This window comes from Thunnus maccoyii, chromosome 23, assembly GCF_910596095.1.
Source record: "Thunnus maccoyii chromosome 23, fThuMac1.1, whole genome shotgun sequence".
Lineage (NCBI taxonomy): Eukaryota > Metazoa > Chordata > Actinopteri > Scombriformes > Scombridae > Thunnus > Thunnus maccoyii.
This window is the reverse complement of record NC_056555.1, coordinates 14,696,688-14,722,447: the sequence shown is the minus strand read 5'-3', so window position 1 is coordinate 14,722,447 and position 25,760 is coordinate 14,696,688. Positions and strand designations below refer to the sequence as shown.

General features: G+C 40.1%; 2 protein-coding genes across 7 annotated transcripts in view; both read right to left on the bottom strand.

Moving 5' to 3' along the window:
- Window positions 1-2,009: 2,009 nt before the first annotated feature.
- On the bottom strand, window positions 2,010-17,730 carry lrguk (leucine-rich repeats and guanylate kinase domain containing). 5 transcript variants are annotated; one of them, XM_042402769.1, is made up of 21 exons: window positions 17,556-17,730; window positions 16,961-17,105; window positions 16,273-16,374; window positions 15,980-16,061; window positions 15,712-15,812; window positions 15,345-15,426; window positions 15,100-15,224; window positions 13,717-13,860; window positions 13,138-13,218; window positions 12,773-12,859; window positions 12,481-12,587; window positions 11,701-11,820; window positions 10,691-10,787; window positions 8,485-8,598; window positions 7,371-7,572; window positions 6,511-6,627; window positions 5,524-5,684; window positions 5,100-5,188; window positions 4,611-4,679; window positions 3,492-3,601; window positions 2,010-3,181 (listed from the first exon to the last, which is right to left on the bottom strand). In XM_042402769.1, exons 2-21 carry the CDS (start codon window positions 17,087-17,089, stop codon window positions 2,958-2,960), a joined length of 2,343 nt encoding a protein of 780 aa, XP_042258703.1. In that variant the 5' UTR covers window positions 17,090-17,105; window positions 17,556-17,730; the 3' UTR covers window positions 2,010-2,957. The 5 variants fall into 5 exon arrangements, 4 of the variants coding, with proteins under 4 accessions (XP_042258703.1, XP_042258705.1, XP_042258702.1 ...); XM_042402771.1 differs by having other exon boundaries at window positions 16,961-17,048; XM_042402768.1 differs by lacking the exon at window positions 17,556-17,730 and having other exon boundaries at window positions 16,961-17,364.
- Window positions 17,731-18,365: 635 nt separating this feature from the next.
- The window catches only part of exoc4 (exocyst complex component 4), a 129,007-nt gene continuing 121,612 nt past the window's right edge, over window positions 18,366-25,760 (bottom strand). For both annotated transcript variants that reach the window (XM_042403262.1, XM_042403263.1), the window contains exon 20: window positions 18,366-20,638. In XM_042403262.1, coding sequence (XP_042259196.1) covers window positions 20,401-20,638 — 238 coding nt within the window. In that variant the 3' untranslated portion in view covers window positions 18,366-20,400. The remainder of the gene's footprint in view (window positions 20,639-25,760) is intronic.

Below are 25,760 nucleotides of genomic sequence, written 5' to 3'. Positions count from 1 at the left end.
CATAGCACAGTTTCGGCCAACCACTGACAATTCCAGTCCGTTTTTTGAACTATCTCAGAATGACAGCAGGTTCAGCCAGAGCTTTATCCTGTGTTGGCACAGTGAAATGGAGTGTGGAAATAGCTCTGGCAATATAAGAGTATCATTAAACTGAAGCTGACTGCTGAACATGACTGAATACATTAGCTGTCTAAAGACCATCTTTTACAGTCTAAACTATCTCTTACAGTTTAAACACCAAATAGTAAAGATTTATTTGGATCTTTAAAAGACTTAAAAATTAAAATCACATGTAGTATACTTATGTTTTTTTCCATCGGCATGTGTATATTTGACATATTCTTAATAGAAATCGAATGTTGCCATCAGGACCATACATACACAGTATTACGTTCAGTTCTAAATTGAGAAAATTTGGGGAATGTAATAGTAGTATAGTATAGTACAGTACAGTACCGTACAGTGCAGTATAGTATAGTATAATGTAGTGTAGTGTAGTGTAGTACAGTATAGTATAGTGTACTGTAGTGTAGTGTAGGGTAGTATATTATAATATAGTGTTGTAGTGTAGTATAGTATAATATAGTATAGTGCAGTGTAGTATAGTATAGTGTAGTATAGTGTAGGATATTATAATATATTGTTATAGTATAGTATATTATAATACAGTAAAGTATAGTGTTGTGTAATGTAGTATAGTGTAGCATAGTAACAGTAGAACAAGGGTGTTATTCACTCAGTCAGTCAAACTGATGTAGTGTGATTCCTGTTATTTCTTACAAAATCCTCTCTGGAATGAAATTATAGATTAATGCTCCTTCTTTCCATAGCCCAAGTCTAACAAATATCATAAAAATTAATTCATAACATTGGGCACTTCAGCTTGGTGTAAATTGATAACGTGCCTCTGCATATCTCCCCCATGACAACTCTTTCCCGCAGACATAAATCTCAGATGCAAGCTAGTCTTTGTTTCTCCCACAAAGTGTTCTCTCCTTGTCTCTTTGGTGTTGCTTTCCTTGGGAGTTATGTCTGGATGAAAGTGTGTGACATGTTTATTTTTCCACAGCTGGTGAAGACAAGAGGTTCGGTAGACAGTGCATACACACATACTAGATGCTGTTTAAATAAGCTTTTTCTGCTGTGGACAATGTTTTGTAATGGTTTATGATGCGAAGAGAGCTATTGCCATTACAGATGTTACTTTTCTGTATGTGCTTCAGGCAACAGTGATTTACATCACTGTCATCAGAGGGCAGAGTAACGATAATTTGTAACCATGAGATTTACAATATACAGTACTCATTCACTTTTTCTTTCAGTTCAAAATTTGTGGGCAGCAGTGGATGATGTAGTCATGCAATATAACATTGCAATGAGGTAGGCACAAAGACAGTAACAGATGTAGACGCATCAAAAATAGATTAACAAGCTGGGACAATGGTAGGTATGATAGCAGTCTGGAAAACAGAGGGTAAATGTGATTACACATCAACACTTTCAATGACTTCCCAGTCACTCAATATCTCATCTCTACTTCTCTTTTAACAGGCTTTTGCGTACCTTCATCAAGGCCATAGTTGCATCCCGTGTAATGTTAATGCACAGGAAGACGACACGTTAGTCCATGATGAGCTATAGTAAGGGGTGCAGACTGCAGTGTAAGTAGGTTACACCTCAGGGGCCCTAAAGACACTGTCTGGTTTCAAACAGCCAAAGAATTATGACAGGGTTGCAACATCTGCTGCCTGAGAGGAAGACAGACAGTGATAGATGGCCAGGTGTGTTTTGTGTGTGTGGAAGTGCCGCATACACACGTACAGCCCAGATAACAGAGCATACATACTGTACGCGCACATGCGTCTACAAGCAGACCAGTGAGGCACCAGTTAAATAAGCAATGCATACATCTGTGACAGATGACAATGTTAATTTACTGTGAATCAAAAATGAGCACAATATGCGCAAACATACGGGTGCACATACTGTATGCAAGACACACAATAACTGCTAAAAAAAAAAAAAAACCTCACACACAGACACTAACTTGTTTATGATGGCTCACTGTTCAATAACTGTCAACAACTTCCATATGAGCACATTTCCAGTTGAATAAATAATCCCATCAGAAGAGATAAAGATTAATGATGTATTTATCATCCCATGACAAGAGCTCCACGCTACACATAAATGATCAGTATCAACATGTCAATGCCAAATCCAATTTGATGAGATTACTGAAGAGTAGGAAATATAATGCCACTTCCTTGTCAGGAAAATTAATGCTGCATTTATAAGACATAACATGCACCATGTACTTTGAAGACATGAACTTTTCCAGCTGCCATAATGAATCTGTACATATTATGGTTAAAATGCAAATAGAGCTGGTTGCTTCGACACACTATTTTTTATTTCAGCATGACTGACTGACAAACGCATCAATCTGTGTGAGTGTCAATGTCTCCGTGCACACAGGTGGCAACTGCATCATCATGTGTGTCAGCATTATGTAAACCAGTAAGCCCATTATTATATGAAGAGGAAGAGTACAACTTTACTTATAATTAAACTGTAGTGACCTTATATATGGTCATTAATGTCATCATTTATCATGCATACAGAATATAGCAAGTGCAAACGATCCAGACGTGTTGTGGCACGAGCAACAGATCACAGGAAAAGGCAAGTGCTGACAGTGAAACCTCAAGTGTTTGGTTTGGGCGTATCACATCAGTCTGTGTAGTTTGTGGTATGATAGCAACAAATTTGTGATTTTGCGGTTGACTCTTCAGATTTGTGATGTTACCTTGAGGCAGAGCTTATAGTTTGAGTACTGTTTCATGTTAAGAAAAAGAATTTCACTGATTGAGACACTTTCTGTTAATGTTGAAAGCATTTTAATTATGAATATGTCCAACTTGGTTTGCTTTCAGACTTTCAAAAACCCTTAAAAGCTATCCCTCCCTGTTTGCCTCTGCTTCCTCTCTTCCCGCTGGGTTAGGGCTGGGTGAGGGAGCCGGGCTGAGTGCTGCAGGGGTCTTGCGTCCAGTGGGGATTGGTGGCAGGATGGGCTTGACGTTGGATCCGGGCCTTCTTTCAGAAGAGGGAGTCGTGACAGCAGCTAGTTGATCTGTGCCTGGGCGGGCAGCATTGGGGGTTTGGTCAGATGTCATGTGGTCTGAAATGAAAATATTTGACTTGATACAAGCACAGATATAAAGCCACATCAACACTGTAATCCGATTTTGTTCTGATGATGTACTCACAAAACTCATAAATAAATGACAAAGGTAAATGTGAAAAATACAGGTGATATGAAATAGTGTTAAAACTTGTAACATAAAAATAATAGTAGAATAAATGACTTGCCTAAACTATCTCTTCCTTTCAAAAAATAGCATGCATACCATCTGTCTCTGTTTTCTGTGCTCTCTCTATATTTCTATAAATAGAAATTCCCTAAAGTGATAAAAAAAACAACAACAAACCTTCCAAGGTATGTCCCTGGACAGACATGTCTAGTGGCTCCACTAAGCCAGACAAGGCCCCGGCTGAACTGGGTACAGACAGCACTGAACTCGCATGAGACTCATCTGAGCTGTTTGTGAAATGAGGAAAAGAAGGAATGGAGAGAATGACAAAGAGACAGATAAGAAGAGAAAAGGGGGAACACAAAGAGGGACCAGTGTTTCCATGATGGTGCTCGATGATGACGGAATTAATTGCTCGAATGCCTCAATAGTGTGACTTCGGGGATGATTGGTACTCATTTAACAAACAGGTACAGGTTTATGTTATTTATTTCGGTTATGTAAACACAAGCGCACACACACACACACACACTCACAAACTCACAATGCAATGCAAAAATCCAAAACGAAAAATACAACAGGATCCTCTGTTACAGTAAGTGAGATAGACACTTACAAGTAGAGACACATCCCTATTATGAAGAGTGGCGCTAACAAGCACCTAGATGCCTGGAATCCTCTATAGAAATACTGAAGGGCTGAGTAATGCTAACTGTACATACTGTGGGTATGTATCACTCTGACCACGTTGACAGAGCTTGAAGATTTTCCACAAGTTTGGTGAAACTTGCCTTCTGAGAACATGAAATACATTTCAATGGAGCACAAATGTATCTAAAATGTAATCTAAGAAAAGATACTGAAATAAATTGTGTGGACATGCACACACACATACTATATCAACGTCTGACTGATTAAATTCATATTTGCAGCCAATTTGTGCGGTAAGCCTGTTTATTAAGCAAGTGTACACACTGGGGAGTCAAAAAATCAGCAAAAGCCATAAAATCTGAATTTATGAGTGGGTGTATTTGTGTGTACTCAATGAGTGTTTGTGCACGGCTTTTACAGTACCAGTAAAATGAGCTATATAAAAGTGAACATATGTTGTAAAAGGAGCCCAAGGGAATAATACAGAATACCACTACAAATACAGTTTTCTGCTTCTAAATCTTTAGCTTGAGATTGTTTTATAGGAAACAACAAGACTTTCTCTAGATTGTCATGCCTCATTTTAAATCATACAACTATAATGTATGTGTGTGTGTGTGTGTGTGTGTGTGTGTGTGTACTTACCTACTGTCTTCACTAAAATGGGTACCAGGATCATGACTCAGTAGTGATGATGGTGCTGTTTGAGCAGAGCTGAGGTAAACAAAAAATAGGACTAAATTTAATCATTCTTCTTCACCGCTATAAATCATATGGAAAAGCAATTACACCCTTATAAGGACATAATCTGTTACAAAAGATGAATTTTGACTTTCAAAACAAGTACAGCCATTCATTCTTTGTTTAATTCAGATTAAAGCTGTGAACAGGTGACAGGTGAATTTTAGAATAGCTGAGAAGAGAGCGCACTACACAACCCCATCACATTAGCAAACTAATTCAAATAATTTGGGCACCTGCCACTTCACCCTCAAGGTCAAACAATAACCCAAAACAAACCATCAAAATGCAGTTAGGACAAGTGCTCAAATTAAACCAATTTGGCCCAGCTGAGAGAGTCCACTTTAAATTAAGCTCTAGAGTGCAGTGAAGTGCGTGCCACTTATAATGAACCTTTTGAAGAGCTGGCTGTAGACCCCTGGACTCCTCCCCACTATAGCCTCTCTCACCAGCTGCTCACGCCTCCTGATGGAAGCCAGCTCCTGCAGAGTAGAGAGTTAAAGACAAGAAGCAAGAAGAGTAGTTGAAGTGGGAAGGTGAGAGGAAGGGCAGACAAGCAAGAATTGCAGATGAGAAAGAGGAGAGGAAAGATGATGTGGAGGGTGATTTAAAGGGGGGAAGAGAATGGGGCAAAAAGGGAAGGCAAGGGGGGCATGGAAGTGATGATGTATGGTAGTGGGATGAGAAAGAAAGCAGCCTCCTGTTAGAGGATTGGGGATTATTTTACCATAAATTTGGTTGACTCTAGATGTCTATTTAGCATTCGCTTACAAGCTTCATTACCGATAAATTTTTCATCAGACATCATGTAACTCACAGCAGGGCTCTTCTGAGGGCTGAGCTGTGCCTGGATCTTGGTAAAATAGTTTCTGTAGGAGGGATCTGAGGGATCCAGAGCTGTTGCAGAGAGTGACATAGTGCCTGATCCTGACCTTGACAGGTCTGAGGGTGGCCTCTCCTCTGGCCCGTGACCTGAGGCTGGGAGAGAAAGAGGCAGACACTGTATATCAGTACCTTGTATGGTATGGCTGTTCACAGCACACACACTTAAGGCGCATTTAGAGTGTAAGTTTATCGCATGTCACATCGTGTGAGATGCCTATGATAAAATCTTGGTTGCAATCTGAGTCAGACTGTAAGATATCAATGTGAGGCATGTCAGATTCAGATCAAAGTTCTTTTTAGTTTCACATCCATCACTATGGTTTTTGTGTGCCATGAATGCATTAAGGAGAACGAGTGTTTGTAGACGTGGGTTACAGCAGCAGTCACATTGTGAGAATTTGTCTTTGGTCACTTAAGCTCCACATCAGTTGCTGGTGCATGTGAGTCACAGTGTGACCTAGGATCACCATTATGGATTGACTACCAAAGATTTGACCATGTGTTTCTCTCACAACTGTCAACCTTTGTCTCAGACAAGGGACCTTTATGCAAAGGATGCATAGACTGTGTATGCACGTATGCACATAAACAGATAATGCACCATGTAGGGGCAGACATACATACATGTCCAAAAGATCCAAAAAGAAACTCAAAACAAAACTATACTCAGTGACATTATTGATCTATTTAGACACCAAATCCAACTGAACGCCACCATAAAGCCCCTATACAATATGCACTAGAGTATTAAAACCTTTCTGTCTACATGCTGTGAAATTAATAGGCATTTATATTTTAGAAAAAGACTGCACAAGGCACTCTTGACTGCACTTTGCATCCTGCGCCTTGATTCATAAATTAGCACCCTGATGCTTTGAATCTGCTAACGGGGAAGCTGAACAAATAAACAAACACACACCTGTGGATGTGTTGTCTGGAGACGCTCGGCTGTTGTTCTCTCCTTCTCCCTGCTCATCGAGCAACAGGTAATCCTTCACTACCTGCCCCAGCATCTGGTAGGCTTCTTCCCAGTCATCTAAGCACACACATATACACACACACACACACACACACACACACACACACAAAATGTGCTCATGAACAGAGCCAATGCATATTCTATCAAACAGTAATGAATCAAAGACATGGGGATGATGACCTTAGTATAAGGAGGTTCTATCAAGCGGTGCATAAAAGTGATGAGTGTCCCGCGCTCCCTATATGTTCATCTCATTAAGAAAACAGCTTAAATGTCTGAGTGCTTTCATGAGGGAATGATAAACACAGCTATTCTGCGGCTATGTGCCCTTAATACATCTAGTAATTGGATTTAAAGTGTAGTGTATGGATTTTAGTGAAGTGTGTTAATTTATCTAAGGCTGTACCAATGACACATGCACTGCACTAAGCCAGGGTATTTTTAAATTTGTAAGGAACCACAATGACAAATGAACAAACCAATCACACCAGACTTTCACATTTCTTTTTTGCTAACACCACATCCAAAGGTTGAACAAGGAGAAAGAAAAATCTCCACTGGGAATCAATTAAGTGTTTTTTTTCTTAGCTTAAAATGGATGATTGTTAAAAAATTAATTGTGAATATTTATAATTACACATTGTACTACAATTAAACATGAATTAACCAATTAGTACAATGGATCTGATTAGTCACCAGAGGGGATTAAACTATCATTATTATATTCTATACTGCACACTTGAAATAACAGCTAATATCATCTGTTAACATGAAAGAATACATTTCAAGCCATGTCTTACCACAGGGGATAACATTATCAAAGAAGCCTGGCCGTTGCCTGTTGAAGTTGGCGTAGAGTTCTATACGTGACACGGCCATGTCGACCTGTGCCGGGGTGTAGAGGCCGCGGCTTTTCAGGTGGCCCGTGTACTTCTCCAACTGGGTGGGGATGAGCAGGATGTATCGAGGCTCAAAGTGGCTGTTCTTCAGACTCAACACACCCTGTAAAGACAGACAGTTTGCTTTTCTGTGACAGAGGGTTTGATATTCTGTTAAGTGAAACTTTGTTTGAACTGTGTGATTCACAGCAACACGAAACCTTAATCCACACTGTGCTATGGAGACTTTGGGAAGAGAAACAGAGTATTTAACAACTGAAATCCACTGGAAACACACTAAGCTACACAGAGAGGTAAAAACTATGTAGTATTTAACAGTATGTGTGTCTTATCCCGAATCACTGAAAATATCAACTACCACTCACTACCCCAAGGGGTGAAAACAATTTGTCACTATTGCTCTTTGAAGCAAATTTACAGATATTTTAAATACCTGCATTAGTTAAATAACACTCCAGCAGAACAAAACTTATGCTGAAAGGTTTACAGCTGTTTTACATAACTGTCTAACAAGAAAAAAATTACTGAGTTTTCAAGAAATTGCTCATAAAGCAAAAGTGTGTCTTATCATGTTAGATGTGCATCAGGACTCCCTGCGGGTTTCAGCTGAGGAGTGTTGGTGGATCAGAACACAAAAATTAAGTTTATTTCCCAGAAGATTAGGTTAGCTGAAGATGGCTTAAGTTTATTCTATTTGAAGAGCTGATCAGTTCCCCTAAACAAGCAAACTTCTAAACATATTCTCACATTTACTGTAAATTTAATAACTGTATAACTGTGAGATGTTTAAGGATTAAAGTTTAGACAACATACTGTTTCAGGGCTTTGTGAAGAATGCATATATTTGTTTTTATTTCACTGGCAGTGTGTTAGAAACTTTATCTAACATTTTGTAGCATATATGCAGAACATGTTTTTGGCACATCCTCCATCTTCACTGTACTGTATGTCAGTGTAGTGGCTTTACTGACCAGATATGGTATGAGCCTCTCAAGCACAAGTTTTCCATATGTACCTCTAGTTCCATATGCACACAGCAGGCAAGTCCTTCTCTGGCCACGTCCTCTATGGAATCTCTGGTCAGACCGTAGCTGTGACCCCCGTACTGCATGGTCTGGATAAACTTACCCTAAAAGGGAATTTCCAGTTATTACGGGGAAGAATGAGAGAACATTTTATTGCACCACTTTATTGCCTTCATGTTACCATAGCAATGAGCTACATTTATCTCCTAAAGTAGACATAATAATTGATCGGCATACACATCCCCAGCATGTTCAGTCAAGATTAACAACCTGAAGTCATTTGCTCACCTGTGACATGAACTTTTGACCTGGTGGTCAGGGCAAAAATCTCTCTCTCTTGGTTACTTCTCACACATGACCCTTGACCTTTTGTCTGTCTTCATTTGGGGAATTTTCATTTGAACAGCGTAATTTATAACTCTCAACAAGCTTATGGCTCATGCCAAATACATGTGGCGACATCACTAAAACAACAAGAATAGAATTTGAACCTATAAATACAATGAATGAATGACTTGCTATGAGTCCCAAAAAAAGTTACCTTGTATGCATTTCACCACAGTCATTGTGTTGTTGTTTCTGCAAATGTAATTTTTGAGTATTATTCTTGAAGTATTATTTTATTTAAGCATGTTTTGAGTATATTATTGTTGCTTGCTGCATTTAAAATCACAGCCATTAGAGAGCGCAGATTTTGTAAAATCGTTGGCCTGTCGATTAAATGACCACATGTGGAGCCAGTAGCAGTGAACATTATGTCAGCAGGAGACTGACTAACTTCGCTGTGCTCTTTTTCTCCATTTTGAAAACTGCATACAGCATGAAAGGCTGTGTTATACAATGATAACATAGAAAAAATCCATTAAATCCATTAATTGATCAGTACATTTAAAAGCTGTTACTTTTTACTGATAATTTACAGATGTCGTACACCATGTCCCTCAAACATTTTGTTTTTGTGCCTCAAGCTTCCTAAATAGGTCACTGAAAAGCATCCAAACACTCAATTATAAACATAATTCTTGTGATTCCATATTACCAGAGTTGGTAGCTATTCAAACAAAATTACACAGCAGCCCCTTCCTTGTGTTTACAGCACATTGAAGAGTATAATAAGTACTGAGGACTGCTGATTGGGATTAATTTTGTGTAAGAACAGTCACAAGAAGTGGATTCAAGAGGTTATGATTGCATAGTTACTGAAAAGCACATCTGAAGGAGCGAGGGGGAGAGAAAGAAGAAGAGGGCAGCTGATACATGAAAGGTGAGAGAATGAAGAGTAAGAAGGGGGAAGACTGGACGGCAATAAACCAAGAAGTTGGCAGCAGAAGGGTGGAAGGAGAAGAAGAAGAATGAACAAATCAAGTAGAGGAAGGGACAGACTGTAAAGTTAACCTGATCCACCTCCTGTGTAGAGAGAAGACAGAAGGCATCAATACCAGCATCAAAGCCCTCACTGTGTAAATCACTACATGACCCAGACCTCTGTTCTTTATCCCCCACAGGCAGCTTGACACGAGAGACAAAATAGAAAACAAATGTGTCCCAGACCTCAGGCCTCAGGACTCATTTTTCAAAGTCTAAAACTGTAAGTCCACTGATTTGATGCTTTGGTTTTATTTAAAACATGTCAACATACAGTCTGTGTAATGAATGAGAGTCAGTTGCTATTGATTAACACAAATACAAACAGACCATGCAGATGAAATCAGAGCCTGGCAATAAGTGGTGTATTTTGTGGAATTTTGACCCAATATTGGCATATGATGGTGTTAAAAGCATCGCAGAAGATGCTGTAATAACTTTTCCTAAAGTAAAATTTAATTAATACAGCCATAAAAAGCTCAGTCCAACTAAAATGTATCTTTATTAAACAAAATATCAGCCAGTTAAAGTATAGTAAATCCATTCAAGTAAAACTAATTATCTCAAGTACTCAACTCATTACGGCCAGTGGGAGAATTCAATTTGAAACTTGCAGTTACATGAATCAAGTGCACCTTTTCAACCTTTTAAAAATCCCAGCGTACATTTAATTAACTCATGCTTCAGTTTTAATGTTTGCATGATTTATGAAACCGAGCGCACAAGATTATTTTGAGTGCAGAACTCAAAATAACCTTGAGACCTGTATTTTATAGTCAATCCTAGAGTCTGTGATGTACAAAAAAAAAGCTTAATGACAAGCTTACGCACCATGTGAATGATATTCTGAAAGTCTTCTTCACTGACAAAATGATAATCACTTCCATTCTCTTCTCCAAGGTAAGGCCCCCTTGTGGTATGACAGGTTCTGTGGGAACAGACAGGAAGCGCACACACTTAAGCACAGAAACACTCAATCTGGACATTTCATGCAACATATCCTGCCATTGTGATTTATGATGTCTAACTATGTGAAAAATCCTGGACCTGCAACCACTAAACACGGCAGGTAGAGGGGCTAAGAGCCAGAACAAGACCCCTGTGTGTCTGGAATGTTCCAGACAGTAAATCCAACCACTTGATGAGAGCCAGGAATATATCATTACCTATAGATATACTGTAGGTTTGACTTACACACTGCTGCATATGTTTGGCCCCCGCATTTAAAGGATTGCTTTGGATTTTGTCAAATCTTTTTTAATACAGTACTCACATGCCATAGTTGCACTACAAAGGGATCACTTCACAGTCAGTATGGACAGGAGGATTGATTACAGGGAATAATAACTCATATGGCATGTGAGTATTGTATTAAGATAGGCTACAAAAAAATCCCAGTTCATCATGTAATGTATCCAGGCTCATATGGTTCCTTTTTTCACGATGTAATATGTATATAACATATTCATTTATATCAAAACTTGGATTAGGGTTGCTAGTGCTGTCAGTCCCAGTGAGAGCACTCTATTTTCTAGGCCTGTGCAGCTTTCAAGTCATTGTTTTGGTTCACCACACTTGACAGTGTGGTTAATATCTTGGGCAGCATTACACGACACTATGTGAAAGCTGAAAAAGAGCAAACTGACCGAAAACTATTGTTTTACTTGTCATACCATTGATTCCACTGTCTACAGGATCTGGAGAGTAGATTTATTTGGAAAGCATTAAGGTTCCCATTGACGTAACTTGTTCTACATCTTAAAAAACACAGAGCAGACAAGTAATTTCAACATTTAACATTTCAGTGATGATATGTGTACTCAAATAGAGCAGAGACTGACCCATAGGCAAAGTATTCGCTGAACTCTTGGCACAGTCTGTGGGCCAGCTCTCTTTTCCCACAGCCTTGAGGACCAGTCAGCACCAGCATAGGATACGGAGAGTCTGCACTGGGAAGAGTACTGCTTGGACAAACACAGGTTTCTGATGAACTTTAACCTTACAGATATGTTCACCGCTTCAGATTCAGTTATCTCTCCTACCTAAGATGTGCAAGACTTTGGTAGGAGAGAAGTATAATAAACCAAGAAGTCATTTTTTGAAAGCCACTCCTACAGTCAATATAAACAGGAGCCTTGTGGACAATATGGATGTGCTTTTTCTAGGAGGCACAGAGGGGAATGGTAAATTGACTGTAGCTGCAGCGTTTTATTTGCTGATGATGGATGTTTTCAAAAAGTGCTGATACATGAACTCATTTTTCTTTCTTTTAGGGAATAGATAATATGAGCAATACAGAAACACTGCAGATAAAGTGCTGCTCATGCCTGAAAAACAACTTTCTCTGTAGCTGATTATAAAAGATATCTATGATTATGACTAATCATCACGTTCTGATTGTTTGTAAATCTTCGCATTTAAAGCGCACTTCCCAAACACCGCTTCAGCGCTTTGGCTCAGTCAACATTTTTAAAATCACTTTCCATTAATATTACATTAATGGAAATAAATAGTTAATGTTACATGAACACAATCTGCTGGGCAGTTTTAACTTCAGATTTGTACTACACAGGACAGTTCAGGCGTGGGAATATTAAACAATATGGTATGTTCGTACCAACCTATCATAGAGAACCTGAGGCTGCATCAGCTGATACACCAGGTGGGTCATGTGATCCCTGGCTGCCACCACATCCAAAGGAGGGTCATACTTGTTTATCGATGACACCTGGGATTCAAGGTAAGTAACCGAGCATCATAAACCACCCCACATCCAAGAAAATGAAGACAGCTGCATTGGGTTAGTGGCAATCTCTAGCTATGATATCAGTGTAGTATTCTGATGTCTTGAGCTATGTGTTGAACCTCTGATCATGAAATTACCTGAAGATTAATCATTATGTTTATTCATACCTTGTCTTCAGCTGTGACTTTCTCTTGGTCCAGCACCATCAGATGTTGAAGGAGGAAGACGACTGACAGCCGGTAATCTGGCTGCTCCTACCACATCAGGTTCACATGGCCAATATTACAAAAAACATGCTGTGAAGCTATACATAAAGCACAAATGTTTTCTGTGTTTCATTGGTGAACCACCATCAATTTTACCAAGAAATGTACAGATGGAAGTCATAGAAATTTAAGTGCTTACAGGCTGGGTACAGAACACATAAAGAGTAGATGCAATAAAATGGATCTCTACCATGGTCAGTATAAGCAAATGCAATGGAATGTTCCCACAGTAGTACAAGGTTGTGGTCAGTATAGGCTTAGGTTACCTGTACAGGGTTTCTCAGAAGATTAAGGTCCCTCAACAGGAAAAGATCATGAATGTGCTTGCACTCTTGAATTTCTGTTATCTGAAACAAAAACACAAATCTCTCTGTAATAGTTTATTCGCATTTATCAAAATTTTAAATTTGTTGAGCGTCAAAGTTGATTTTCAATGTTAAAATGTCAATGTCAAAGGTACAGACAGTGGCAGAAAGGGCATACTCTCTACTTGTCACTTGTGTGACATTTTAACTCATTCACCCGGACCAGAATTTCCAAACTGGCCAGTGTACTCACTCTACTCACATTTTGACAATATATTTAATACTAGATATACATTTTATTCAGGATTAAAGACAATTTCAGATACCAAAATTGAAAAATCCCTATACAATACATGTACTTTGTTTATTCATAGGGTAGGCTATTCATAATTTCAGTAAATGTGTGATGCAGATCTGTATTTGTATTTAACATTTCAATCTCATAAATTAGCTGAATTGCATTTTAGATTCAGGCTGACATATAGTATTTCTGCTGTAATCCAGTGCTGATACTTTCTAAAGCTTCCCCCAGATCAATACCAGGTTTTTCTCCAGGTTGATGGAGCCCAGCAGGTGGAGGTTCTGGAGGCCAGACAGACTGGTAACACGGTTCAGGGACAAATCGAGAACTTTCAGAGTCTTAAGATTCTCCAACCCTTCGATCCTCTCCATCTGGTTCCCCCTCTGGACGCAGACAGGAGAGAGGACACATTTAAAAGAGGCAAGTACATGATAATCATGCATATGCACGCTCACATAAATGGCTTCCAACCACCACCTCTACTTTATATACAGTCAATGATTCCCACTAATCAATATTAATGACATGCCATGGTCGCTCTGCCGGGTGCCTGAACCTTCCTTCCCCTCAGTAGTGAGTTGAGTGGCAGGCCTGCATCTCTCTGCTAGATCCTGACAGGTGAGGACTGACAGCCAAACAGCTGGTGAGGTGCTAATGCAGCACATAAACCAGTTAAAGAACCAGACCTGAGCACTCCTCTCTTGTCAGGATCTCCAGCCTACTTTGCACCTCATTCCACTGACTAAAGTTGTTATCAAGCCGTCTGGCCACACCTCGCCCTGCTCTTGCCAAGCATGTTGCCTGGCAGAGGGCTGCTGTCAGTGGGGGTGGGTGACTGCGATGGTCCCTTGAAGCTCTGGGTCAGTGCTGTGATGGGCTGGGAAACAGTCTGGCTGACAGGGCCGTGCTGTTTAGGGAGGCAGCATGAGAGGTAGAGGGGTCAGGGATGGGATTAGATGGATGCTGGACGGACAAAGTGTGTATGAGTACGCATATGTGTGTGTGTGCGCTGAACTTGGTCCAGGCTTACTCAAACACCAGCAGCTGGTCCCAAAGCAAAGCTACAGACAGGGGAAGACACAGCCGGACCGATGGCTGCTGACAATGAGGAAACACTGATAAAAGACAGAACATGCATGTGCGCACACGTGTACACACACACACAAGCAGAAAGAGAGGGAAAGAGAGAAAAGGCCTGCTGTTGGACCATATGGTGATTCTCGAACAGGGGGCCAAGGTTTTACTGAATGTAAAAATGCAGCCAAAAACAGAGACATAACGAGAAAGACAGAGAGGAGAGAATAGAGAGACACAGGAACAGGTGAAATTGAACATAGATAAGGTGAAATACAGGGCACAAGAACTCCAAAATAACTCCCACTGAGTGTGTGTATGTGTGTAGATACTAGACAAGACAAGGAGGAAATCATCCCGCTGAGAAGTGATGACATACTGTACATGTTAATGTACAAGCTGCCAAGCGATGGCAAAGAAAGACAAATGAGGTTCAAGCTTCAAATGCATGTTTGTAAACCTGTGTTTATGTGTACTGTATTTACATCTCTGCGTGAATGTGCACTCTCGTTTATCACATTTTATGACCGCAATACAGGAGAACCTACAAGGCAGAGGTCTGTGAGAGGCAGGTTGTCCAGGCCGTTGATCTTTGAGATCTTGTTGTGTGCCAAGCTGAGTTGGGTGAGCTTGCAACAGCGCTCAAGACCACTGATCTCACTGAAGCTGTTGTCTGAGAATGGAGCATGTTAAGAATACATGTTTGTTTTGACATAGTGTACTTTTAGAGACATTGTCATATGTGTTTAAAAGGTACAGAAAGAAGCTATGGGGTTTGTGACTGACAGGATACGGTCCAGGTCCAGTTTACAAAGAGATGTATAGGCAGACAAATCCTTCATTTTTGTCATACAGTTGTGGGAGAAATTGACCTCCTGAAAAAAAAAAAAGTAGCACACTGTGAACAAAAGTAACAAAAACCACATTAATATACATCTCACTAACGAAATTCTTCAACTAAATCCATAGAGTATGGAAAAGAATTTTTTATTCGGCAAAGTTCACTGTCATTCAAGGGCAGTTAATGCCTTGTAAGCATATTAAAAGTGACTACAGATGGGCTATGGAAATCCAGGCCTATCTTGAGGGAATAGAGACTGAGGCCCGAGCCACCAATCAAGAGTTGTCTTTTACTGTCAGCTCAAGGTCCTGCCTTATACCTTTAGGTTCTTGGGTGGCTGGAATCCAAAGAAGTTGGAGATTTGATTGTGAGAAGCATCCAAGATGATGAGGTAAGGCATGTGGCTCACACAGGATAAATCTAGCGGTTGACAAAAGTTTGAGTAACTTATCAAAGAATTTAAAAAGTAATGTAAATTAATGTGTTAATTATATCTTTTTATACAGTATCCCTCTGCAAAACAGCCAGAGCCTCATACAGATAGGAAGAGAGGAGATGCAGGTCATGTGATTCTAACAAAAAGTCACCTTTAATTTTGTTGTGTGGCAGTTCCAGCTTTTGAAGATAGACATAATTGCATAAAATGGAGACGTCTCTAAGACTGTGACTCTAGAGTAAAGAAACATAAAACCCTGGTTAGTCTAAATCAATCTCAAATTCAAACTGCAAAGGGCATTGCCAACATAACATCAAGACACATTGTGATTGTAAACAGATTTGTCAGGGATTGCTTTGTCTTGGTAGATAAGACATTAAATACACATGCAAGCCAAATAAATGTCATTTATGAATGCAGTCTGTGCGTGTAGCTATGTCTTACAGGCAGAGACAGGTGGTGGTAGAAGTACTGCAGTCCAGTGCAAATGCGTCCAAGGTGAGATACACAGCTGGACACCACCTCAGCAGTTAAAACACCATCCTTCTGTTGACATAAATAAATAAATAAATAAATAAAATGTAGTGTTTTAATGGAATAAGCTGGTATATGCCGTGGAGGCCTTGCAACATTTACAGCAGTGCAGTAGTTCCCCTGCAATAATAACGCAATTACAAAATTGGAGTGAAGAGGGCATATGGCATGAGGCCACTATAAGCATGTGGTCACAGCTTCCTGCCTCTACAAGCACAAATGCACATTTTCATGCAGCACATCCACACACAGACTATGCCTATAAAGGCTGCACAACACTATCTTTGCCGTCCATGCAGCTATTACTGTACATGTTGCAAACAATCAACTATTTGACCTTGCAGTGCTGTTTCACATCCCCAGACCTCTTGTGCAAGGTTACCTGCTTAACCTGTTGCATAACGGAACAAATGTGGAGATTTATTCCAAGTTTTTCATCCATCAATACATTTACTGCCTTTTTTTTAAACGCTGAATCATTCAACTTGTAGTCATGAAAACAGTAAAATGAGAGAAACTGAAAAGAGAGTTCCTAAGAGGTATGCAGACGCACCTTAACTAACTGTTAACTAGCTGAGGTGTGGTAGCTACTCCTTACCTCCATCTCTTCGTTTTCTTCTGGCTCCTGGCAGCTGGGTGCCTCTGCTAAGCGAGCGTCTGTGAGGGACCCTGGGGGACAGCAGCAGCTAGGCGACGCAGAGGAAAACTGTCGACTCGTTTCCTTCATTATTTCATGATGAAAGCTCGGCGAGAAATGACACTAGGGTGAATCCCAAAGCAGTTAAAGTCAGGAATTTGTGAGGTAAAAGTTTGAATATCCGTCTCCCAGCTTGTTAGCTAGCAAGTTAACACTAGGTTTTAACAAGACGCGTCGCCTGCCTCCCGTCGTCGCTTAGCAACGCTAAAAGAAGTGAAGGTGAAAGGAACTATGGGTCATGTAGTCTGCTTGCACCCAAGAGCGATGGTGGATTGTGAGCAACTCGACAGGCCTGCTTGTTGAAACTTGTAAAGAAGTAAAAAGTAACATACTAAGTGAAAACCTTTAAATATACATACATCCCAGCCACATAAATGTGAGGTAGTTATAGTAGAAGTATTACTTACAGGTATAAAGCAGGTATAAGCAGTTTGTTTTGTTTCTCAATGAATCATAAATAAAAAGACGAGCCAGTTACACTGTTTACAGTCCTTACCTTATTACTAAAGCAGCAGACTTAAAATTCTGAGGTAACACTCCAGAAGATCAGCTAATAAGTGGACCTTGTGGTCAAATTGTTTTCTCAATAACTTAAGTTGAATTTAGCTTATGACTAACATTAGTATCAAAAGACCTCTCGATTGATTTTCCAGCATAGACATTCTGACGTCACAGTAGGAAGAGCTCAGGTGTAAATAATAAAACTAACGATGGCTGAGTTCCATTTAGCTACTTCAGTTTCAGTGTCCTGTTTTTAAAAGGACTCTTGAATATAACAAAGCCATTGTTAGCGACATCTGTGCCTTTCCAACTATAACAAATCAAAATGTCTGAAGTAAAAAAGGCATATTAGTGAGTGGCAGCAGTTTCTAATGCCCTGTTGTACATTTCAGGGGTGGTGCAGCCCTTTTGTTTACTATTGGATTGTACCTTCATGGATCCGTGACAGTGGTCACAATAGGGCTGATAACACAACCAGGGTTTGCAAATATGACAGTGCCAAAAAGATTCCAGAAGAATTGGATTTATGCACACACCAACACAAGCATGCATGCTGCCACGATGTCTGTTTATTTTTCAGATTCCAGTATGCTGCACTTTAACAACTCATGCTTCAAACCTTGTCACATAACACATCACACCTGTCAGGTCAACTTCATCCTCGAAGTGTTGGTTTTGGATCCGTCTCACACTCCGTAGGATATGATGGGGTACATCTTTAGTGCATCAAAATAGTGATGGACTACAGTATGCAGTCATGTGTGGAAAATATGACTGTTTGCACAAAATACACAAGACAAGGTTGGAATTTGGATGGTTTATTTTTTTTCAGTATATTAGTGTATGCATTGGCAAATCGTGTGCTTAATTTAGAGTAGACAAACATTTCAGGGCATTTATACGATGACACTCAACAATCAAGAGGAGCAATGTTGATGTTTAAACTTGTTAAAGACTAACACGCGTCGATGTACATTCTTACCAGAGACATTAAAATTACTCTCATCGGACAGATGTGCAAAATAAACATCTATTGCGAAAACAAATGTAGTAGAGGTGCATGAACTAAATTTGGCCTCCGAGTAAAAAATGAACTTTTATTACATGTTACATAATTCATTAATTAATAAAACAGCATGGACAGCAGGAGTGGTTCACTTAAATATATGTATTGCAGAACATATGCTCGCTGGACTTTTATGGGTTTTGGGAGTGTGTACAGTCTGATAATAGTGTGACATGACACAGTCAATTAACATTGTATTAAAGTTTCCCATGTATAACATTACAAAAGTAGCTCTAAAGTCATCAGCTGAGTGAGCAGATTTCACATTTTACACCAAGTGTACGTTTCAGAGTGGTAGGCAAACCCCTCAGCAGCTCCACAGTTGTTTTCCCATCGATCCCAGCCTATGTGTCATTATGATGGATTGTTCTGTGGGCTTCAGGGAGACCAGCGCTGGGCCTGCTGTATTGACAAGGCTCCCATTCTCCTCTCCTCCTCTCGTTAAGTACTTCTCTCCCAAGTTAATGAACTAAAAACAGGGAGGGTTGCTGGGAGGGGAATGATTTGTGATAGTCTCTTGAGTTTTTATGTTTAGTTTTAGCTTTAAATGACTTAACACTTAAAGATTTGAGCGCATGTAGCGGGTACGACAAAATAAAAATTGCATCGTTTACGTTTACAGAGCTGGACTAATGAAATGTATTCTCACACACACACGCCTTAACACAAAAAGTGAAAGTCATTCCACTGTGGTGTGCTGGACTTGAAATATAACATTTAAAATCCTTCTGTGGGTTTACAGAAGGATTAAAAAACAACCTGCTAACTTTAGCTGAAATCAGAAAGAAAATATCTTCATTACTGAGTCACTCTTTTGTCCAATTTGTAAATAATTAACTCACAACTTCCCACACTAGCCGCACAGGTTTACCGCACAAACTATTTGACAAAAAAAAAAAAAAAAAGACAGATAAACAGATTTTTAACAGCCATAGATATGATACAGTTCTCGGCTAGGGAAATCTTTGGGGACCAACCCAAATTGGCAGCAGGCGGAAGATGTGGCCTCATTCAGACAGTCTAATCTGGCATCTGTTATTGCAGACAGAATCAGTGGGCCCATGGGGCTGCCAGGAGAGGAGAGATAGAGGTGTAATTGAGAGCAGCAGTTTAGATCTAATAGGAAAATGAGATGAGATGGGGCCCAAGTTCGGGTGAGTGTCCAACACAATCGCCTTTTATCTGCAGTTGAAGTCGTGGTGAGTAGGGGGGGTGGGCGGGATTGTTGGGAGTTGGCGTGCGCTTGCTGAATTTGTTGTGTCTTTTAAAAAGAGTAAATTGACAATATCTTATGACATAGATACATAGGCAACCAGGCTTGCGAAGTATGCAGTCGTGTTGGTCGTCACCTCCCTTCCCAATTAGAGCGAGTCAGTGCAGCACAGACTGAGATATATATATATATATTATCTGCAGGCCCGGAGTTGGAAGAAAGTTTATCTGTGTCAGCCCTCGAATACAATGCGTTTCATCACATCAGGCAAGACACACTTTTCATCAACATATTTCACACACATTATGAACTAAGTCTAGGAAAAGCTTCTATTTTAATGTTTTCTAACCAAAGTCTCAAATAGCCTCTGTCCTGCGAGTTTTTGCTCCATCGTTCCTTACTCACTTATCTGCTAGACAAATCTGGAGGAGATGAAACAAAAACGTGTACGACAGAGGTAATTTGACTGCAAAACTAACTGCTGTCCCTTTTCATTGTCATCTTTCATGGAATTCCAGTCAACATGTTTACAACCGCTCTGAACCCCGCCCTGTTTTATCATTACACAGTGGTAATCTTTTTGTCCTTGGTAGCCTGTTTGATGGCAGCTTGCTCACAGATGATCTCCTTCAGCCTCTGTAGCCGGATGTTTTGGGTGCTCAGGTCCCCTACGCCTGTCTGACTGCGATGCAGCAAGGACAGGGCGTTGATGTACTCCAGCTCCGTGTAGCGAACACCCTGATCCACCACCAGGTTCAGCAGCTCATCTGCAGTGTTGTACAGCATCTCGTAGTACTGCCTGCACGGAGGGACAGGAAGAGTGAAGAGAGAATGACAGTTCATGGATGAAAAAAATAAGTGGAAGAGAAGAGCAAAGATAGTAATGGAAAAAGGAAAAAGGGGGAGAAAAAGAAAAAAGTTAATGACACTTTATATTCTTCTGTTTTGCATCATTCCGGCGCTGAATCAAAAAAAAAAGGAGCAACAACAACAAAGGGAAAACAAAAAAGCCAAACTAACTGCTGTTGCTGTCAAGCCCAATTTTCTTAAAAAGGACTTCAAGGACCTCAACCTGCTGCCGCCGGGAGCTGAAGGCAGAGGGAAAACATTCATTGGCTACAAACTACTGAGACTGTTTTAATGAAACACTGTTGACAGAGCCAAAAGAGGAAAGAGATGTGTGTAGAATTAATAGGTCTTAACCAGGACCTAATGCCACAATGGGCCATTTGAAAAGGACCATGAAGTACATACTGATAGAGAAGGAGCATAATGGGAGATTGCATACTGGTCAATACCACACACTTCCAACTGCTGACTAAAACATTAGACATAAAGGTCAGACATGCCAGACGGATGTGAGGAGAGACTGTGTGTGTACATGTTTTCATATTAGCTGTCTGTATTTCTTCTTTTTTACAGAATACTAAGAGGTGGATCCTCAGTGTATGTCAGCAGAGGATGTATGACTCAGCAGTATCAATTCACTAAGGAGTACACAATATTTGGTCATATATGTATATATTCATATGGGTTTTAGTGGGAGGGTAAATTGTAATAAATACAATTAAATTATACAAATCCTGCGTAGAAAACACAGTTTGCTTGTTGGGAAGTTGGAGGTAAGGTAGTGCACAGTAGAGTGTTGGGATGCAGGACATACTAATTTTCTTTGCTTGCGGGGTAAACAGGTCAAATACCTTAGAGAGTGTGTGGAAGATTGTGTAGGCCACACAACTATGCTCTCATGCACACACACTAAAACAGATTTCACCACTAGCTGCCCCTGGCTATGAGAGAAATCCCATTTACTACAGATACACTAAATGTTACGCCTCTACACAGTAGTTGTAGATAAAGTCAGGGCAAGAGGACAGCAGTTGAGGTACATACTGTACTATGACATGTATGTTTAGGATTACAAACTAAATTTACATGGGCCACCACACATGAAAAACAAAGATTACGAAGAACATAAAAGCTGTGGTTTTTCAATGTGTAAACAACACTTGTTCACATGTTCAAGTGTTCCTTAAAGTTAAGGGTAAGAGGTGATATTCCATATTTGCGTATTGTTAACAAATCCCATGAAAAGACCAAAGCCAACAATGAGCTTATTTCCTTATTTCCTTATCCTCTTTTTACTTTCTTTTAACTGACTGTTGTTTTGTATCTGTTATGCCAAGTGTCTTGGCACATACACCTAATGAGAAATGGCTTTTCATTCTGCCAAGTGTATGAAATACATAAAGCTTGAATGACAAGTAAAGCAAATCTAATGTAATTTCTCTGTACCATTGACATCCATTATTGTCCAAAAACTCATTCCTTGAATCTGGCCCAGCTGTTTTAGTTAATTATTTGGTACAAAAAAAAATATTATCTGAATCTGAATAGACAAGCTAAAACCCCTGGTATGGTACTTTTAACACTTTTCTCACTTTTCCTTTCTTGGTCCCCATATAACACGGGGAACAACATATGTTTTAATAAGCCTGTATCTTCGTGTGACACCTAATTTAGTTTCAAAATTGGTCTGAAAAAGTTTCAGCTCTACTTTTGCTCCTTGCAGGCTAAAGAACCTTCCTTTACTAGCATCAGCTGGCCACCTTGGCCAAGGGCAGATGCCAGTCACTCAACCGCAGTGGCTCCTGCTGTTTTGTGACTGCAGCAACACAGTGAAGAGAGATAATTGTAGCTCTGACATTGTTATGTTGAAGAAAGGCCTCGGAGGTGTTGTGGTTGAGAAAAAAAATGATAGGTTCAAATCTTTGTGTGACAGCAAGAAAAAAGCGATTTATAATTATGTCCTTCAAAGCATCAGAAGAAATAGGGTTAAACTTGGAAAAGCTCTCTATTGTGCCAGAGGGAGCTGAAAGTAAATGGATTCAAATCTTTGGTGATTTCTGATATGGCGCAGTAAAAAGACACTTTGGTAAGAAAAGGTATTTTTATCTCATTTGTTTAGGTCCATCACCCATCCAAGAGCAATTTCCTTCTTGAGATGATCATTCTCGATGCTAACGAGGCATTAATGAGCACTCAGGGAGCTTCTGTTCCAAGGTGTTTTATGTGGTGTCATTTCGGAGATTCAACAGTAGAAAAGGACCTAAAAGAGTAATGGAGGGGTACGACGAATGAGATGGAGATGGAGAGATACAAAGAGTGATGACTGAGGACGTGAGTGAAGAATAGACGTGCATAATACTTGTTTGTTGGCCTTCTTCTGACAAGGAACGCCCTTGGTCATCGAAACATTTGCATTCTTTCTCATCCCCCATCCTGCTCTCAATTTCTCTCTAAGGTCTTGTTCATTTTTTCACCCCTGAGCTCATTTCATGAAAAAGCTTGTCAATATTGATGAGGGGTCACATTGGTTCACTTCTTAACCGGGGGCAAGAGAAAAGAAAAAAAAAACTGGGAAAAAGATTGCACTCAATTGCGGTTTTATCTCCTAATGAAATGTGCCGTGTATTTGTGTGTTTGTCTTTCTAGCTGATGGTGCCTTTCAGTGTTTTTCTGCTTTGTGCAGTGAATGTTTAAGTGTTGGCACATTTACCACAGCAAAATACCAGCTCAAAAGCATTCTCATTTTGCTGTCTAGACCCAGAAAACTGACTGCAAGCTTGAGTCAAATCACCTTGTTACATGATCTAATGGGAAAAACAACATATAACCAGAAAAAAGAGAGAACACTCATATCCTTTGTTGAAGAAAGAAGCTTTGAACAGAAGGCCTCCCTCTTTCAAATATCCATCTGTGACTCTCAATGGGAAGCAGTTTCGTACTTTCTAAAGAGGCATGATTATTGCAAACCTCCGTGCTGCAGATTTAAGTAAAGTACCTATGTATATAATTAATTTAGTTGTTTTTATTGTTCTCGCAGTTTGCTTGCAATTATGATATGCAGGTTAGTTTATTTGTAGACTAAATTTCCTGTTGATGTGAATGTAAGTGTGAATGGTTGACTTATGTATTAGCCCTGTGATAAGACTGCCGATGTGTCCTGAGTGTACCCAATGTGAACTGCCAGTATTGGGTATAAATAATGATGGATGGTCATTTGAACCTAAAAAAGTAAGTTTTACCAATACAAACTTGTCACCGTGTTCTTGTTGTTGAATTCCTGTGGGCTGACTGATGAGATTTTAGGTTCAGCTCCCCGTTTCAATTAAGAAACCCCTTCTGGTAGACCAGTAAGTAATGCACACAGTGGAAAATTAACCACAAACATGCCTCGCTGAATTTGAAATTATGACTGTGGACACTTTGACGGGCACTCAGTGCTGTTTGGACAAAAAACTACTTGTCTGATAAAATAGTAAAAGTAGCTGAAAAACTCAAGAATCCATCTGTTGATGCAGCAGCCAGCAGGAGAAAATGACAAATACCTCATAAGTGCTGTAAAACATGGCTTATCTACAATATAATAGCAACTATAATTCACTCGGCAGTGATACATTTTGGTAAAATCCCACACAGGATTTGTTAAAAGCAGATCGAGTGATGCTCATTTATAACTGGTGACAAGGTACTAAATCCACTGTGCAGTTTGATGTCCCTTCTAAAGCATCTAGTGTCAAAACAGAAAAGCTGTGTCTGCAAGAAGACAGTGAGCTGCTCTGTCGGCTGGTTGTTAGTGTGCGTTTATGTGTGCACGTGGTGAGTCAAGAGTCGTGAGGACAGCTGGCAATCTGGCTTCTGTTCAGTACAAAGGAGAGGGGAGGGGGGGGGAGAGAAAGCGTAAGGTGTGTCTATGTGTCTGAGTGATGTATGTTGGTGTGTGCTGAAAACACTTTCAAACAGTTCATTACCCAAGCAGTTGGAAAGCCATTTGCCAAACAGGGTAAGGGCTGTTAATAAGATTAAAATCTCTCGGCACCACACCATCAAGAAAGGACCCCCAGTGACACTGACACACACACACACACACACAAACACAAACACAAGCATACACACACACACTTCCTTTTACGCGTTAGTAAGTACGGCTAGTAAATGAAACCAGCGTTCTTTTTTTCCCACAATACCAAAGTAAATTGTAGTTTTTATTGCCTTCTTCCTAAAAGTCTCTTTTTCACTTTATGACTCTCAGCATCCCCATGTGTCTCCCTCTTTAACACACATACATACACACACACACACACGCACTCTTACCAATTTACACCTGCTTCCACTAGAAGTTCCATCTATAAGAGAACTGCTTTAGTCAAGTCAAGTCAATTTTATTTATATAGCGCCAAATCACAACAGAAGTTATCTCAGGGAACTTTTCACATAGAGCAGGTCCAGACCATGCTCTTTAATTTACAGAAACCCAACATTCCCCTAAGAGCAAGCACTTGGCGACAGTGGCAAGGAAAAACTCCCCTTTAACGTGAAGAAACCTTGAGCAGAACCAGGCTCTAGGTGGGCGGCCATCTGCTTTGACCGGTTGGGTTGAGAGAGAAAGAGGGAGGGAGGGAGGGGGATAGGGGGAAGAGAGAGACACAGAGAAGCACAGCAATTTAGTAATCAGCCTGTGTGTCTGTGACTGTGCACGTCAAGATATCTCCATGGTGCACTTTCTATTAAATTTTAATTAGCTGCTTCCCTTTTCCTGGTATACAAAGAATATTAAGCAAATTTATGATGCGTGGATGCAGCATAGGACAGACAGATATGTGTGTCAATGGCACACGGAGATGGAGGAAGAGAAGGAAAAGTGGGAGGAAAAAGACAAAGACAGAGAGAGCGAGACAAGAAAAGGAAGAAAAAGACAAGAATCAGCACAATTCATTTCCCCTCATTTCCAGCATGTGTAATATTAAGGCCATTACAGGCTGCTTCTGTCAGCGCCTTTGGAACAACACATTAGTTAGTGGGGGGAGAGAGATGAGGTGAAGGAGGAGAAGGAGGAGAATGGTTGATGGAAAACTCTG

Excerpts from the sequence above, each read along its gene's own strand:
- lrguk (XM_042402769.1), bottom strand. The coding sequence starts at position 17,089 with ATGAAGGAAACGAGTCGACAGTTTTCCTCTGCGTCGCCTAGCTGCTGC. Across the intron at positions 12,588-12,772 it reads AAGTCACAGCTGAAGACAAG|GTGTCATCGATAAACAAGTA; the intron begins GTATGAATAAAC and ends CTTGAATCCCAG. Across the intron at positions 3,182-3,491 it reads CCAGGGACATACCTTGGAAG|ACCACATGACATCTGACCAA; the intron begins GTTTGTTGTTGT and ends TTTTCATTTCAG.